At 36.0% G+C, this 17,647-nt stretch overlaps 1 protein-coding gene across 1 annotated transcript in view; it reads left to right on the forward strand.

Annotated features, from left to right (window-relative positions):
• Positions 1-17,647, forward strand: part of LOC133322369 (putative uncharacterized protein DDB_G0271606) — a 49,838-nt gene that overhangs the window by 20,321 nt on the left and 11,870 nt on the right. Inside the window, 1 exon segment of the mRNA XM_061531371.1 lies at positions 15,616-15,730. Coding sequence (XP_061387355.1) covers positions 15,616-15,730 — 115 coding nt within the window.

Below are 17,647 nucleotides of genomic sequence, written 5' to 3' on the forward strand. Positions count from 1 at the left end.
GGGCTGTCGAATGCGACTTTATAGTCGACGATTAGGTGGAATGTGTCGATGTGTTTTTCCAAGATTTGGCGCAGAGTGAAAATCTGGTCAATGGTGATTTGCAAGGTCTGAAGCCACATTGGTATTGTCCAATAATGTCATTGATCATTGGCTACAGTCGTTCACACAGTACGCTGGATAGCACTTTATATGCGATTGGAAGGAGACTTATTCCTCTATAGTTGGCACATATCGTCTTGCCTGCTTTTCTGTGCACGGCACACAGGATGCTGAGGTTCCAATCATTGGGCATGCATTAATCTAGTCAAATTGTACTAATAGCTGATTGCATGCTCCTTACCAGCATCTGACCACCAGTCTTGAATAGTTCGGCTTGTACCCCATCGGCTCCTGATGCTTTATTATTCTTCAGCCGATTGATTGCTATTCTGACTATATCTTGGCTAGGTGGACACATTCTATACCGTCATCTATAATTGGTTCTGGGGTATCCTCTTCACCGCTACTATTTGATACCAGAAGTTTTTCAAAATGCTCCTTCCAAATTCTCAGCACGCTGTCTGTATCTGTCACCAGGTTTCCTTCTTCATATCTACAGAGGATGTGACTGCACAAAGCCTTCGGTTTGGAGTTTTACTTGTAGGTAAAGTTTTCGGACATCATTCCGACTCCTGTAAATCTCGATTTGCACACGTTCACGTTTTTTTTTTGTTCTTCTATTTTCTGAAAATACGTTTCTCCTCTCTTCTTTTCACCCGATAATTCTCCATCGCATTACGTGTTACTACTGTCTGCAGGGTTGCCCTATACGCTGAATTTTTCACATCAGTAGCATTACGACACTCCTGATCATACCATGGGTTTCTTGCTGGTGGTTTTTGGTATCCAAGTGTTACTTTGCTGACCTGTGAATTACGAGGTATAACATATAAATCATACGCTCCAGTATAATATATTTTATGTGGAAACTTTATTGCAAGTACTTATGGTGGGTACTGACCAGTTTTTTCTCTGTTGGAAAACAAGTCTAGCCGAATTGAACGTATTTTTTACTGTCCTACGAATATGTCTTCTTAACTACTTTATATAGAAAATAAAATTCAATATATTATACATTATAGCGAACAAATTTGAGTCCTTAGTTCCAACCAGCAATATTAATTTATTATTAATACTGACAATTGTGTGCTCTTAATTTATTTTCTTCGAGGTTTTATTTTAATTTTGTTCAGTGTATAATTTCCCATTATGATTTACATATTTTCTTCCCCTCCCATTTGATTTATTCGCATTACGAAACAGTATGACAATCAATCACAATTGCATGTGTTTTTGATGTGACGCAGAGTCACAGCCAAATGCAAATCCAATGGAGAAAACACTCACACACACTGAGTCTCTTTGCCATAGAAACAACTCCAAAATAGCTACATATACAAGTGGAGCCAACAACAAATTGTATGCAAATTGTGAGAGAGAGAGAATATCATTCTACGTAAATCTCTGTTCTATTATCAACTACTCACACATATGTGATGTTGTTCTTATGACTTGAGGATAACTTTAATTCTCTTCCTCTCGTATTGTAACTCTCTTGAGGCATTAAAACCAACAACATTGTTGGCTGGTGGTAACGGAGTTTGTTTTTCGTTTCCTTCCTTCGGCTTCGTGTTTTTGTTTTGTTTGGTTAGGAGAGTTTCGTGTTTTTGACTCATTAAATGGGTGTATGGTTGTGTTGTTGTTACTGTTTTGCTTCATTATATGAAGTTTTTTCTTTTGGGAAACACGAATTATTTGGGAAACACGAGTTGACCTTGAGCCTTGGGAGTGAGTATGTGAGAATATATATGGGAGAGAGAAAGTTGTAGGCATAATTTGAATATTGCTGTTGTTATTATTTCTTTCATTCCTTTTGTTTATTTTTTGGGGCTTTTTCTTTCAAATTTTTGTATATGAACATGTGACGTTGTCATCTTTTTGTCGTTTGCCATCGGTCTGAAAATGACTTGCTTATTTTTTCCTCGTCCTTTTATATGAAATATGTTAAAGAAAAGTAAAAAAATTTTAATGAGTTATTATGATTTACAAAGGAAGTGAGTAGGAGGCTCCATGTGTGTGTGTGTGTGTGACAATGCGTTTATTTTGTTTTTCTTGTTGGTGGTGCTGGCTGGCTGGTACCGAGCATGCAAAATCGAAATTTAGGTCACAGTTGGGGGTGCTTTTTGGGATGAATTCACGAAAAATAAAATCACGATAAGTTCATACAACTACTTACACTTTATATAATTGGCAATGCTCTTAAGACAATGTCATGCCTTCGTGATCCTCTAGGATATGGGGTCATATCGATGTCATGACATCGTGTTTAAAATGTGATTTTCATCTTTAATTTAATAACATGTGGGTCAATGGGAAGTTAACCACGAAGAGGTCACAACACTTGTGTTTTGGGATTTGTGTTGTTGGAAATGATGAACAGTTGTCTTGGGAGTTAATTGAAACTATTTTGATAATACAGGCTCGGAAACCCATTCCTAATAGGAAAAGTAATTTGGATCTCCAAAGCAACCATTAGCTAGAATTTTTAAATTTTATATATAAATATTTTATAAACATCCAATTTAAGCGTGGCTATTTTAAAGAGTATTTTTAAGGGCCTATTACAAGCGTGGCTTTATATAGAAAGTGTTTTTAAAGAAATAATATCATTTATTTTTAAAGATTATCTTTTTAAGGATTCTATTTATATATTATTATAAGAATATTTTTCAAGCAAGATAGAAGCAGGAGTTTTTTGGAGAATATTTTTAAGGCGGGTTTTTATAAAAATATTTTTTTCGAAGAACATTTTTCAAGGATCAGAAAAGTGGATATTTTTATTAATTACTAATTTTTCAATGACTTACAAATGTGGGTTTTTATAAGTAATATTTGTTTCAAGGACCGACAGAAGCCTGAATGTTTTAAAGAATAATTTTTCGGGCGTGGATTTACTTGAAAAGATTTTTAGATTTTTCACGAAATATTTTTTCAAGGACCATTTTTTAATAATTTTTCAAGGACTTGCAGAAGCGTCAATTTTTAAATAATATTAGTTTAAAGGACTCACGGAAGCGTAAAGGCGTGGATTTTTGAGAGAATATTTTTTCAAGGACCACTACAAGGCGTGGATTTTTTAAAGAATATTTTTCCAAGAACCACTACAAGGCGTGGATTTTTTTAAAGAATATTTTTTCTAGGACCACCACAAGGCGAGGTTTGTTTAATGAATATCTTTCAAGGACCACTACAAGGCGTGGGGTTTTTAATGAATATCATTCACGGACCGCTACAAGGCGTGGGTTTTTTAATGAATATGTTTTCAAGGACCTACAGAAGACTGGATTTTTAATGAATATGTTTTGAAGGACATACACAAGCCTGGATTTTTAATGAATATGTTTTCAAGGACCCACAGAAGCGTTTATTAATAAATGTTCAAAATGTTAAATGTTTTTCAATGTCCAGCACAGGCTGGATTTAAAAAAAAAAAATATTTTTCAATGTCCAGCAGACGCTGGATTTTGAAAAGGTATTCTTTCAAGGACCTAAAAAATGTCAAGCACATAAAGACGCCTGGATTTTTATACCCTCCACCATAGTATGGAGTGTATATTAATTTTGTCATTCCGTTTGTAACTCATCGAAATATTCATTTCCGACCCTATAAAGTATATATATTATTGATCAGGGTAAAATTCTAAGACGATCTAGTCATGTCCTTCCGTCTGTCCGTCTGTTGTAATCACGCTATCTTTTCAAGGAATTGAAATAGCGTGCTGACATTTTGCGTAGGTTTGTCTTTTGTTTGCCGGCAGGTCAAGTTCGAAAATGGGATATATTGGTCCATGTCTAGGTATAGCTCCCATATAACAGTACCCCCCAATTTTCGGTATTTTAGGGTTCTTGAGCGCATTTATCAACCGAATACGGTGAAATTTGGCACATTGGGTTCTTTTTGGGTAGTAAATGTAACCACAAAAAAGTATAAATATAGGTCCATTTTTTCTTGTAGCCCCCATATAACGGTACCTCCTAATTTTCTGTATTTTGGGTTTTTTACACCGAATTGGCAGTAAGTTAGTATTTTGAGTTCATAGTAGACACCAAATCTCTCCACAAAAAATTATAAATATAGGTCAATTTTTTTGGATACATATTACCCCCAATTTTCGGTATTTTGGGGTTCTTGAGCGCGCTTTTCAACCGAATTCGCTGAAATTTGGTACATTGGGTTCTTATTGGGTACCACATATCTCTATTAAAAATTATAAATATAGGTCCACTTTTTCGTTTCAAATACCTGTCAGTATACCTGTGGTGGAGGGTATCCAAAGTTCGACCCGGCCGAACTTAATGCTTTTTCACTTGTTAAGGATAAAAATTTCAAAGACCTACAGACGCCTGGATTTTTAAAAATAAAAATTTCAGGGACCTACAAGCTCCTGGTTTTTAAAAATTAATTGTCAAGGACCTACAGAAGCCTGGGTTTAAAAAAAATATTTTTTTCAAGGACTTAAAAATATAATGAATATTTTTCATGTACCAACCATTGCAAAGCCACTACAGAAGCGTGGATTTTGAAACAATCAATTTTTAGAAGACCTACAGACGCCTGGATTTTTAAAAAATAATTTATCAAGGACCTACAGATGTTTGGGTTTAAAAAATTTCCCATTGATCTACAGACGCCTGGATTTAAAAAAATCAAGGACCTGCAGACGCCCGGGTTTTTAAAATTTAATTCGTCAAGGACTTACAGACGCCTGGGTTTTTAGAAGTTAATTTTTCAAGGATTTATGAATACTAAGAATATTTTTCAATTACCAACCAATAGAAGACTGGTATTTTTAAAGAATATTTTCTCAAGGATCACTACAAGGCATGGTCCTTGATGACATTTTAAAACTTAGTGAGTGTTATAATTAGTCTGGTTTCAAAAAGGATACAAAATCTCCCAGCTGACTATTTACATTGATGACATAACCGATTTTTGGTATTTTTATGAAATTGAAGGATATAGCGCTCACATCCTAAACGTGTTAAAGTGTTCAAAGAGATGACATAGACAATTTTTTTTATGAAATTGAAGGATATAGCGCTTACATCTTAGAACGTGTTCAATTGTCTGACATAAGTTGTTTTAGTCTCTTTTTTTTTTTTGTTTTAGTCTCGGATAAGTAAAAGTTACCACGCCACAGCATACTTTTTTTGAATTGAAGAACTGTTCGTTTTCATTTATTTTAATGCCCAACGATTTCCAAACCCCGAAATCCTTCTCAAAATATAAATATTCCCCCGCACAGACACCTTTATTTTACATTTGTCTATATTTTTGTTGCCTCTCCACCTGCATTTTTTTTATTGTAAGCGTTTAAAGCGATTATGACCTTAACACCGGAATTAGTTTTTTTCGCTACAACACCACCAACAACAGTAATACAAACAAATTCTCTCAAAAAACAACGTCAGCAGTTGTATCTACGCTTAAATATATGTGCACACGTTTTAAGCGTAACGTTTTTTTTCTTGTAGTTTTTGCGTTTGAGAATTTAAATTGAAATACATATTTTCTGTGTACCTTTTTGGTTATTCTGAAGGTATTAGTGTTGATGTTGCCGTTGTTGTTGCAGTTGCATTGGTGGCATGCGAAACGAAATATCATTTCGCAACTTGTAATTTGTTTTAAAGACCTCCGCTTTGCCAATTCTACACCGTTCAGGCACATACCACGATGACGGTGTGTGTTTTGCATTGAATTATCACCACCACGTTGTGGAAAAAAGGTTACACGTTTATTGAGCTTAAAATTCAATTTTGAATATAAGTCAGAAAGAGAGGTTGGGTGTGAGTGTGTCGGTTATTTTGATTATATGATACCCTACACTACTACATGTGGATTTGGGGTTTTCGGCAAGGGTTTTCTTATACATACATTTTTAAGATATATATGGGTTATATTATGCGGACTCATTTTTTCAAAATCAGATTTTCTATTCAATAAAATGCCCATTTGAGGGTCATGCATTAATTACAAGCATCCTTCAATTTGAGAACATTGTCTTGGTGAAGCAGCATCTGAGAGGGGTTGATGTCCCTTGAACAGTAGTCGAAATCTCATCATTATGTTATAGTTTAACTTTAATCATATTTTCGCTTCAGATATCCATTTATTTATCTGCACGTGAAAAATGCGAACAAGAAGTGCCAACTCTACTGCAAAATATTCAAATGTTATACCCTTCCTCATAAAGTGGACATTCAAGACACCAAAAAAAGATCGATGGCGAGCTTTTTGAAAAATGTTCATCAGCTATGATACATAGCTGGCTTGTGACAGAACTTTTGTTCCATAAGCCGAGCTTAGAAAAGATTCGCGGCCTTCCCCTTCTACGGGAACCATCAGTAGGCTCGTTTTTATATGCTTTCTGAGCAGGGACATCTTTATCCATTCTCACAACATGACCTAGCCAACGTTGTCGCTGCAACTCAATACGTCTAACAATGTCGATGTCCGAGAATAGCTGGTGCAACTCATGGTTCATTCGACGGGAATATTTACCATCAACGCAGATCGGCCCATAGATCTATAAGTGAAAATGTTGAGAATTTTTCTCTCAAACACTCTAAGAAAAGTACCCATGCTTTAGATCCATATTAAAGCGTCTTGTAGAGTGTGAGCTTGGTCTGGCGGGATGTGGCCTTGCTTTTGTGTAGCATCGGTTGGCCATCACTATCCTTCTCCGAATTTCAAAACTGATGCCATTCGTTTTATTTATGGCGATAACAACGTATATAAAATCTTTGACTACCTCGAAGCTGTAGTTCTCAAGTTCCACAGTTGGACCGAGTCTATTGGACGTCTTGCGCGTTGATACCATCAGTTTGGTCTTCTCGTCTTTTACTGCCAGACCCACTCATGCAGACTCCTTCTCAATTTGTTCAAAGGATAGCTGGATAGCACTTTATATGCGATTGGAAGGAGACTTATTCCTCTGTAGTCGTGTCTCCTTTTTTGTGCACGGGAAACAGGATGCTGAGTTCCAGTTCCAGTTATTGGGCATGTATTCTTCTAGCCAAATTGTACTAATCAGCTGGTGCATGCTCCTTACCAGCATCTTACCACCAGTCTTAAATAGTTCGGCTTTTAACCCATCGGCACCTGCTGTTTTATTATTCTTCAGCCGATTGATTGCTATTCTGACTTCATCTTGGCTAGGTGGTATACACTCTACAGGAGGATGTGCCTGCACCAAAGCTTTTGGTTTGGTGTTTTACACGTTGGTGGAATTTTCGGACTTCATTCTGACACCTGTACATCTCGATTTGCTCTTGCTCACGTTTTTCTTGCTCTTTCTTGTTTTTTCTGAAAATACGTTTCTCCCGATAGTTCTCCATCGCATTACGCAATGCTACTGTCCGCAGGGTTGCCCTATACGCTGAGTTTTTCATATCAGCATTAGCATTATGACACTCCTGATCGTACCACGGAATTCTTGATGGTGGTCTTTGGTACCCAAGTGTTGCTTTTGTTGCAGTTTGTAGGGAGTGGGCAATTCACTGTCATTGTGCTCCTATATTATTATCGGGACAAGGGGTGCTTTCGTCAAGCAGTTGGGTAAGTTGAGCGTAGAAGGCTTCTGCTATATGTTGTGTTTGCAGCTTTTCGACGTCAAATTTCCGTGTTACATTAGATCGCACCTTTGCTGCTACATTAAGACGGGTATGTACCTTAGCTGCCACAAGGTAATGGTCCGAATCGATATTCGCTCCCCGGATCGATCAGACTTCTAAAACATTGGATGAATGCCTTCCGTCTATCACAACATAATTGATTTGATTTCTCGTTGTTCGATCCGAAGAAATCCAAATGGCCTTGTGTATATCGAGATGCTTGAATCTGGTGCTGCTAACTACCATGTTTTTTGCTGTCGCAAAGTCAATCAACCTCATGCCATTGTCTGATGTTTCTTCATGGATGCTAAATTTTCCGATGGTGGGACCAAAGATAGTTTCCCTTCCGATTTTTGCATTAAAATCTTCTATCAGAATTTTTTATGTCATGGCCAGGGCAACGATCGTATGCTGTTTCTAGGCGCTCGTAAAATATGTCTTTGGTCTGTTCATCTTTATCTTCGGTCGGAGCATTGGCGCAAATGAGACTGATTTAGAAGAACTTCGCTTTTATACGGATTATAGCAATTCGCTCATCTATTGGAGTGAATCTGGAGACGAGGTCTTTTATTCTCCTGTTAACCATAAATCCGCAGCCAAATTCATGTCTCGTTTCATGGCAGCTATAATATAGGGCGTAATCATCTGATTTACTTTCGCCAGTCCCTTTCTATCGCATTTCCTGTAAGACAATAATATCGGCTTTTTACTACTTGAGTACATCCGCCAAAGCGAAGACTGCGCCTGTTCGTTCCAAGTGCAGATTCGCAGATCGTGGTCCTTTATACGTTTGCGGGGGTCGTCAACATTAGGTTAGTTTGATTTTCTTTTTCTTTGCTTTTTCATATGTTTTTCATGGGTTTTTCGAGTGTGGGCAACTAACCCGACGTCTCAACCCATTTTTTATAGTTCTTATATGTGAACTCGCGGCACATATTAGCTCACTATTTCATCGGGTGATGAAAATACCTACCCCAGGTGAAAATGGCTACCGCGGGGAGGTCAGTGTCCACAATTGAGATGAAAGAGGGACCAAGATAAGCCTGGACTTCTCCATGTTAAAGCCAAACAGAGCCGTTGCTTGGTATCTATCATCCCCTACTCCACTCCGCTATGATATAAATATTTTTTTTTTTAAATACATGTGTAGGGTATGTCATGGTCGCCGCCACCAAGCAAAAACTTGTTTCTTCTTCCCCTTAAATAGCACGTGTGTCATATTCGCATAACTTCATAAATTTCAAATATTCATTCCTTGCTATTTTTGGTTTACTGGGTAGCCTTTCAATAAATTTGTGGAAATATTTTTCTTTGTTGTTTCACAAAACCGCTAACTACATTTAACATATGTTGCGGTAAAATGTTACCATTTTTGTTGTTTTTTTGTTTTTTTTTTTTTGAGTTTTACTCATCATCATATTTTTGCCTTTCTTTCTTCTCGTCATAGAAATATTTCAACAAAAGTTGTGTGTAGTTGTTTCCTTAGACATTTTTTACTACTTTGGATGTGGTGGTGGTGTCTTGTTTGTGTCTTTATCATTTCTGGGTTTTTAGTTTTATCGTCGCCCCAGAATGCGCAACTTTTGAAACTGATTTTGATAAATATTTTTTTGTGCATTTTTTTAGGGGGGATTTTTGTTTGTTTGCAAAGTATATCAACTTTTGTTTAAACTTTCTAATTTTTTAAGCCTTTTTTTCTACTTAAGTTGTTGAAAAAATATTATTTAGTAGTGTGGTGGTGGTGGTGGTTTTCCTTATGAAATTTGTTTGTTGTGGTTAGTTTTATATTGCTTCCGTTAAGGGGTGGTTGTAGTAGCTGGATTTACTTTTGTCGCAAATCGTAGACCAGAATAAATTTTCTAACTATTCAAAGGGGGTTTCCTTTAAGGGCAAATAATTTTGTAGTTTAGTGTAGGTTTACTTTAGATTGGGCTACAATAAATTTTTGAAAAAGTAGAAAAAACGAAAATAGAAAGTTGTGGAAACTATGTTAATCTATTTGGATTTTTGTAGACTCTGATTTTTTAGTCATCGAAAAAAAAAACGAAGAGTTATTAATTATGAACATAATTCTCAAATACAAATTTTGTTTTTGTTTGTTTTTATTCACGGGTATTTGATACAAGCTAAGGTGGCGTATGTGATATTATTCGAAAGTTCACATAGTTCGCATACGCCCACATGTGGTAAATGTTAGTGAAATAGTGATGACACCTGAAGTCTAGAGTCTACACTCTAGACTAGTTTGTTTTTAGTTTTGTTTAAAATGGATTCAGATTTAGGTATATATCACAGAGTAAACGCAAATAAAATACATATAATATGAATTTTCCTTATATAATATATATTTGTTATTACGAAGTTTGGAAGTTGACATTATGTGTGAAACACTACATTATTTAAATGACCTTCAAGCGAAATATTGCACTGATTATTTCGACGTAATTTTTGACACATATTGGTTTTTAAGTGTTCAAAAGTGAATGATTTATCTGCTTAAGACAGTTTTTCTGTGGCTCCAAATGAAAAGTCTATTCATATGATCTTGGTGGCCGGTTAACCTCGCCACAACGAGATATTACGAGACTAGATAATGTCTCTCTTGCAATAATGCTATATTCGCTCGAGTTATGTGACATGTGACAACGTCTGGTTGTAACCACATATTCTCCACGTCATATTCTTCAGTAGCAAGCAAATAAGTCCCTTATTACGCTACCATAACGATGAATTGACGGTGATAATTTTTCCATCGTCGTTTTCCAAAAATTAAGGTCTAATCACACCTTCGGACAGTGATTTTGCTGCATGTAATAGCCCGAATACAACAATTTTGGTTGTTATATTAGGTTGGGGAAAAAGAAATCCATTATTTTTTCGGCAGATGACTGTACTGATAGATTTCTTTTAAAGTATCGATCAAACAATTTCAGATTTATGCTGGTTGGAAGGGTGACAGGTTGGAAGGTGACAAAAAAAATATTTTGCCGTTTTTTGTTTGGTGCACTCAGTTGTGAGTTACAGGGTGTTAAAAATGGAAGTGAATAAAAAAAAATGACAAATGGTGTTTATGGTTCCGATAATGTAACAGCCAATTATGTGCAATTTTGGTTTCGTAGATTCCGTTCAGGAATTTTTGATATCAAAAATGCACCTCGCACAGGTAGGCTGATCGTCGAAAATGTCGATAAATCAGAAAAAGGATCGAAGTTGACCGGCATGTTAGCAGTCGTAACCAGGAGCTAAAAATCGAACATAAAACTGTTTTAAACATTTACAATTGACCAGAAACGGCAAGAATTGTCCACCAGGATAACCCTAGGCGACACACATCTACAGTGACTACCCAGAAACTTCGGGAGCTTGGTTGGGAAGATTTAATGCATCAGCCATACAGTGCGGACTTGACACCAAGCGATTATCATCTCGTTCTTGCATTGCAAAATTTCTTTAATGATAACAAATTGGTATCTAAGGGGAATTGTGAATATCGACTACTAAATTTGTTTGCAAATAGAGAGCAGGACTTCTATGATAGAGGCATTAGGAAGTTACCTTTAAAATGGCAACAAATCATACTACAAAACGGTGCATATTGGGCTAAATCGGACATTCCGAAGCATGTTAAATAAAGTCCTATAGTTCATATAAAAATAATGGATTTATTTTTAACCTAACCTGTAGATAGAACAGACATAGCATCTTAGAAGGACCATTGAGATGGAATCGGGCTATAATTTGATCTACTTAGATATTTGAACCAATAAACATACCATCCTGAAATCAATGATCAATTGCATGTCAAACGGGCAGACTTGGATTTTTTGTTGTACCATTTGTATGAAATGAAATAGAGAAAAATTATATATCGGAGCTATATATAAACACATTTTTTGTAAACCGACCCTAATTCAGTACGCTTTACAAAATTGTGTACCAATCAAACCAATATTGGGTGTTTGGTGCATCATTCACATAAAATCGGATGAAACTATATATGGGACCTATATCTAAAGCTGAACAAATTTTAACAAAACTTTGCATACATACGTCGAAATATAATTCAGTACCCTGAGCAAAATTTTGTCCCAATCGCATCATTCATATAAAATCGGATAATATGTGAGCTATATCTACATGTGAATCGATTTTAACGAAACTTTGTATTCATCAACCTGGACCTAATCCAGTAGGCTTTGCAAAATTTTGTATCAATCGGACAAATACTGGGAGTTTGGTGCATAATTCACATAAAATCGAACGAAACTGTATGTGGGAACTATATATAAATCTGAAGCGATTTTAGCAAAACTTCACAGACATCAGTCTGTAAATAATTCAGTACGCTTTGCAAAATTTTGTACCAATCGGGCAATTATTGGATAAAATCGGATGAAAATATATATATATGGGAGCTATATCTAAAACTGAACCGATTTTCTCCAATTTCAATAGGATTCGTCCTTGGACCAACTAAGTGACATATGCCAAATTTTATCAAATTGGAATCATAAATGCGACCTGTACTTTGTTTACAATTAAGGGACCCCCCATTCTTGGGGTCAACATTTTTTATGATTTAATTCGAATCTACATTAATTCAAGAATGTCCCTACAAAATTTCAAGTGAAAATCTCAAGAACTCTTCAAAATATAGCCGATTTATGGCGAAAGGGCTTCTTAAACTTTAAACTCATTTTTCTCTTTTGCGAATGGCGGGCACGATAACTCAAAAACTAATAACCCAATCGATTACAAATTTTTACACGTTCTCTGTGAGTGTATAGCTATCGTATGAACTAGGATAAAGCCAATCGGTGAAGATCTTCCTTATTTTTTAACTTGGATCTTGGTCAAAAATCTGCGATTTTCCAAAAAAAAAAAAAAAAGAAAAAATTCAAAGGTCCGCCATTTTGTTAATTTTAGAGCGAAGTCAATAATCCTAGTTCATACCAGAGCCAGACATATGCACAAAAACATAATACTCTGTACAATAGTATGGTGAAGGGTATACAAATTGGTACATACTCGGAATTGTTCCTGGAAAATGGGGGCCAAAAAGACTCACTCAGAGAGTTGACTGGTATCGCACGTCAAACAGTACTGGGCAGTTTTTTGTGCAGTCTCAGGACAGTTATTTTTTTCTATAGAAAAGATCCCCAGAATTGACTAATTGTCTGATTTCATTTATAGTAAATCGACAGTCCACAGAAAAGATTTTTCCTATTGAAAAAAATTATTTCTTTCTTAAGAAAAATATTTACTATCCTCAAGGCTGCTAGGGCGGGTTTTCTATAGAATTCTTTATTGCGTTGTTGTTTTTTATATCTCAGCTCCAGTACCGTCCTTTTACCGGCATTCTCATTTTTTATACAACATTTTTTTCTATCGAAAATGGGAAATAAATTGTTCTTTATTGTTTACCATATGAAAATTCTGCATATTTTAAATATTCTCTTTCATACGTAACGATTTTGTAACTGTCACTGATGTTTGCTTCTTTACAAGCTTTCGTCTAAAAAAGCTTTTATTTTGGAAAAGCTTTTTACTGTTATATCTACTCCATAATTCTGTAAATAACATACTGTTAAATATTTCAAAACGAAAGTTCCGAACAACAACAAAATTATTTTCTTAGCAATAATAATATAAACGATAATTTCAATTTTTGAAATTGAAAAAAATCAAAAAGTCCGCTAAGAGGTTTTCTAAATATCCAGTGGTTTTCTGTTACAAATTGTATTCAAATGCTTTCTAATTTTAAAATCTAAACGATTTTAAACTATAAATATTTATTGCCATTATTTAATGCAATGCAAAAAGCGGATTAAATGGCATCATTTGTTATACTTTTTTTCCCCAAATAATGCCAACAACAACAACAACAAACAAAGCAATGACGACGCAAAGTGTCGCATTCTTTTCTAAAAGCCTACTACATTTGTCATCACCTACTTCTCGAGGTCATTATAATTTGTTTCACTTTGTGTGTACGTATGTGTGTATGCACATTTATACACCACCTATATCCTAGTGTTTATAGGCGTACGTGTATGTGTGCCTGTGTGTGTATTATACATGTGTCAATAAATTACGAATGGTTTATTGCTGAGACAATGACACTTTTAAAAATCTAAACCGAATGTCAGGCAATGCAATGAGTTCGTTACGTTTCGTTCGTGTGTGTGTGTATGTGTGTCACTTTTACGAGTAATTTCACTTTATTTTTCATGTTTATGCCAAAACCCGTTTCAAAATCGATATTTTGATTTGAGTGTGTCGTCGTTTTCGACATCGTCACCTGTTTCCCGCTCACTTGCTGTCTTACTCTCGCATTGAATTCCTTTTGTAGATCAAAGGTCTACGTCATAGGGCATAGTTGCCGAATGGCAAATACTGAATGTCGACGTCACTCAAAAAAGCGTATGGAAATCGTTTAGCGATGAATTGTTGTTTTTATGTAGGAATTTTAATAGAGTATTTCGTTGAGATTTTGAAAATGTTAATTATTTGGGCAACGTAGTTAACCTTTTAGGAAAAGTTTATGTTGTTTTTATGGGTAGGAAGGAACATGTAAGGACTAAAGGAGATCTATGATTGAAGTCGGAGTCATCGATGGTAAACCTGGTCCTTATTCTACTATTTATAAAATTTTTGAACAATATTCTTCAATGATATTGCATTTTTTCCAAGAATATGGAATTCTAAATGACCGCCACTTTTTGGGGAAATGTTACTAAAACCTTAAAAATGGGAAAATGGGCCGGGTTCTTCCTTATATCAAAAGATGGACCTGCATCTTCCACAAAAATGTGTGTTCATCCTCCAAAACTCGGAATGTAAAACTACAAGGAAAACTTTCGACAAAACATGGACCTATATTGACCATTTTTTGCAGCCACTTCTATGGGGAAATGCGGCTAAAATCTTAATAATGCGACTTTTATGTGGGATCTAGGTCAAAACATGAACCCATATAATTTTCGGCAAAGATGTTCTCCAACACTCAAGAGCATGGTATGTAAAATAACATTCATTCGGATCGTAAATACAGAAAAAGGGGGGACGTACCAATATATGAAAAAGCCAAAGCCGTCATACCATTATATGACGTCTTCGTCCGATATTCGTCCTATATTGACAATTTGTTCATCCTTCAAAAGCCAAGAACACCAAATTAAAGCCAATTGGGTAGAGAAATTTGGGTAAAACTTTCATAATAGCAATTATGTGGGGTCTATCTCAAAATCCAGATATACCAAATTTCAGTAAAGAAATTCGTCTAAAGCCTTAATAATGTCGACAATTATGCTGAGACCTTTATGTGAGGTCTATGTCAAAACTTTGACATATTCGGCATAGATGTTCTCCAACACTTAAGAAAATGGATTGTCAAATTACATTCAATTCGAATGGACAATGCGGCTTAGACCTTTAAACGTACCGAAAAAATACAACCACTTTGTTTGATATATGCGGACATGATTTTCGGGATGATCATGGGGATGTGCCGTCACTAATGTGGCAGCTGCACTCTGAGACCATCTGGTGCATTGTGATCATCGATGAAAGATATGGAGGGATCTATAGGAGTGAAGAAAAAAGGGGGAAAGAAGAAATAAGAAAAATTAAGAAGCTAAGAAACAAAGAAGTATGTGGAGGTATGTAAATAGTTTCGATGGCAGCATAAATTCGGACAGATGATATATTACGTGCTAAGGTTGCACTTTCCCAACCCCTAAAGGTTTCTAATGATGCTGTGGATTAAAACAGGTTCAATAGTTGAATAGAAGCTTAGACACGGTGGAAATGAGCACCCACCAGTCTAGCCATCCGTAGGCTAGGACTGGACAGCGACACAGGAGATGCTCAATTGTCTCCGTCTCCTCTCCATCCACACAGAGTCTGCAGTACTCAGTAACAATATGGTCACAATTACTGCTAAAGGCCCTGATATTGCTATGACCAGTAATGACTCCTGTCATTACTCTGATTTCAGCTTAACTCAGGTTCGACGGTGAGTTTGTTCTCTTGGTGGCAGAGTCGGCCAGATAGATTTTGACACATTGCACCTAGGTTTGTTGTGCCAGAATTCATTGACTCGTTCGTCGAAGAACGCATCAAATTTCCGAAAAATGTGACAAATGGGTGTTTTGATTGAGCCATCGATTGCTAGATCTGTAGATTGAAATCTGCGTCTAGCTAATTTGTCTGCTTTGTCATTAACCGTGATGTCACAGTGTCCTGGTACCCAACATAGCCGATAGCTGTAAGTAAGTGTTTCCAAAACTGCTCTACACTAGAGGTCGACCTCAGATTTGATGTTGCATGATTTGATGGCTTTAAGAGCCGCATGACTATCCACAAAGATAGTCACCGGTTCAACGATCTCTGCGTCCAGACTTTTTATGAATTCCGCTGACTTTCAGATCGTGAAGATTTCAGTTTGGAAAAAAAAACTACAGTTGCTATCCAGCTAGGCCTCGAGCGTAGGTAAGCCTTTCACAGTAGACGGCTGCCCTCTTACCTTCTTTCATCTTGGATCCGTCTGTATAGAAAGCGGCCTAGATTAGGGTTGCCACGTTTCCAGTCGTCTTTACTAGGGATAACGACTTCTCAAATCTAAGTCATATAGTTTTAGGAGCTAACTTAAATAATTTTGATAGGAAAATTTTGATGCTGCTTAATGATAACCCCTAAAGCCGAATTCCAGCCATTTCTGTTGAAAAACTTGACGAAAATCAATACCAAACCCTCATCAAGAAATAGTGTGTGTTCAAGGAGGAGCATATGCTGAAGAAGATACATCATAATACGAATATCCACCTTATGGTGGAGGGTATAAAAACTTAATGGACGTTCATTGCATCCATAATAACATTGTATAACCTCCGCCAGATTTACCAGGAATTTCGAATTAAATTTTATGTATTGTGAAGGTTTTACTAACATTTCAGGTACCCAGAAGTATCATACGTTTTTCGGATACCATAATCGCTTAACTATAATTCCAATTAATTAATTTCAAATTCAGATATTTTCCAATACATTCGATTCCACCATCAATATATGCAATATGGCCTTTGCTACAAAATAATGCCTTTGTTTCGACAGCGATTACTTGAGATCTGAACACATGAAATAGTAGACAGAGAATCCATCCATTAATGCTACAAAATGGGCGTTCTTGATGGAGATTTTTTGTTCAAGGAAGTCCATATAAATAAAAGCATAGACATTAAAAACTGCAGACAATTTAACATTTTTGCGATTTGAAGCTTGTTTACTCGATGGAGGATACACATTGCTAAAAATGTATATAAAAATTGGGTTCTCTTACATGTATCTTCAAGTACTGTTATCTATCTCTCTCGTCGGATTGTTACTACTACTGTCCACAGATATTCATTTTGCATCTGTATATAATATATGCCGATAACTGTGCGGATATGTCCCTGTGGTCCATATCAAGTTGACCAGAACAGATTTTCAAAACTCTACGACTTAGCAATCTGTTATCGATTTTCGAAACTCATAACTTATATTAGTACTACTTCTGCTAAAAACTTTTTTTGACACATCTTCCCCAAAATACTCTTTAATAATCCTGAACATATACTCCAAACACAAAACCAACAACAACAACAATAATGAAAAACAAAAATATCAAAATATTGGAAAAATAACATCCTCACATCATCAAAATCGCCATCGTCAAGAGGAACTGCTGCTTGAGAATGCCACTGAACGGTAACAGTTGTATACTAGCTAGGCAGTTGGTCGGTTTGGTTTGGTATTCCACAGAGACTAAAGATGACACTGATGGCTCTAAGATGAGCTGTAAACTGCCTACTGGTGCTGCTGCTGATGCTACTGCTTCTTTGGTCGTTTTATTCCTCTGGCGATATAACGGCCATGTGTAGATGTTTTATTG

The sequence above is a fragment of the Musca vetustissima genome, unplaced genomic scaffold (assembly GCF_032173495.1).
Source record: "Musca vetustissima isolate MV318-11 ecotype Yass unplaced genomic scaffold, APGP_CSIRO_Mvet_v1 utg8676, whole genome shotgun sequence".
NCBI lineage: Eukaryota > Metazoa > Arthropoda > Insecta > Diptera > Muscidae > Musca > Musca vetustissima.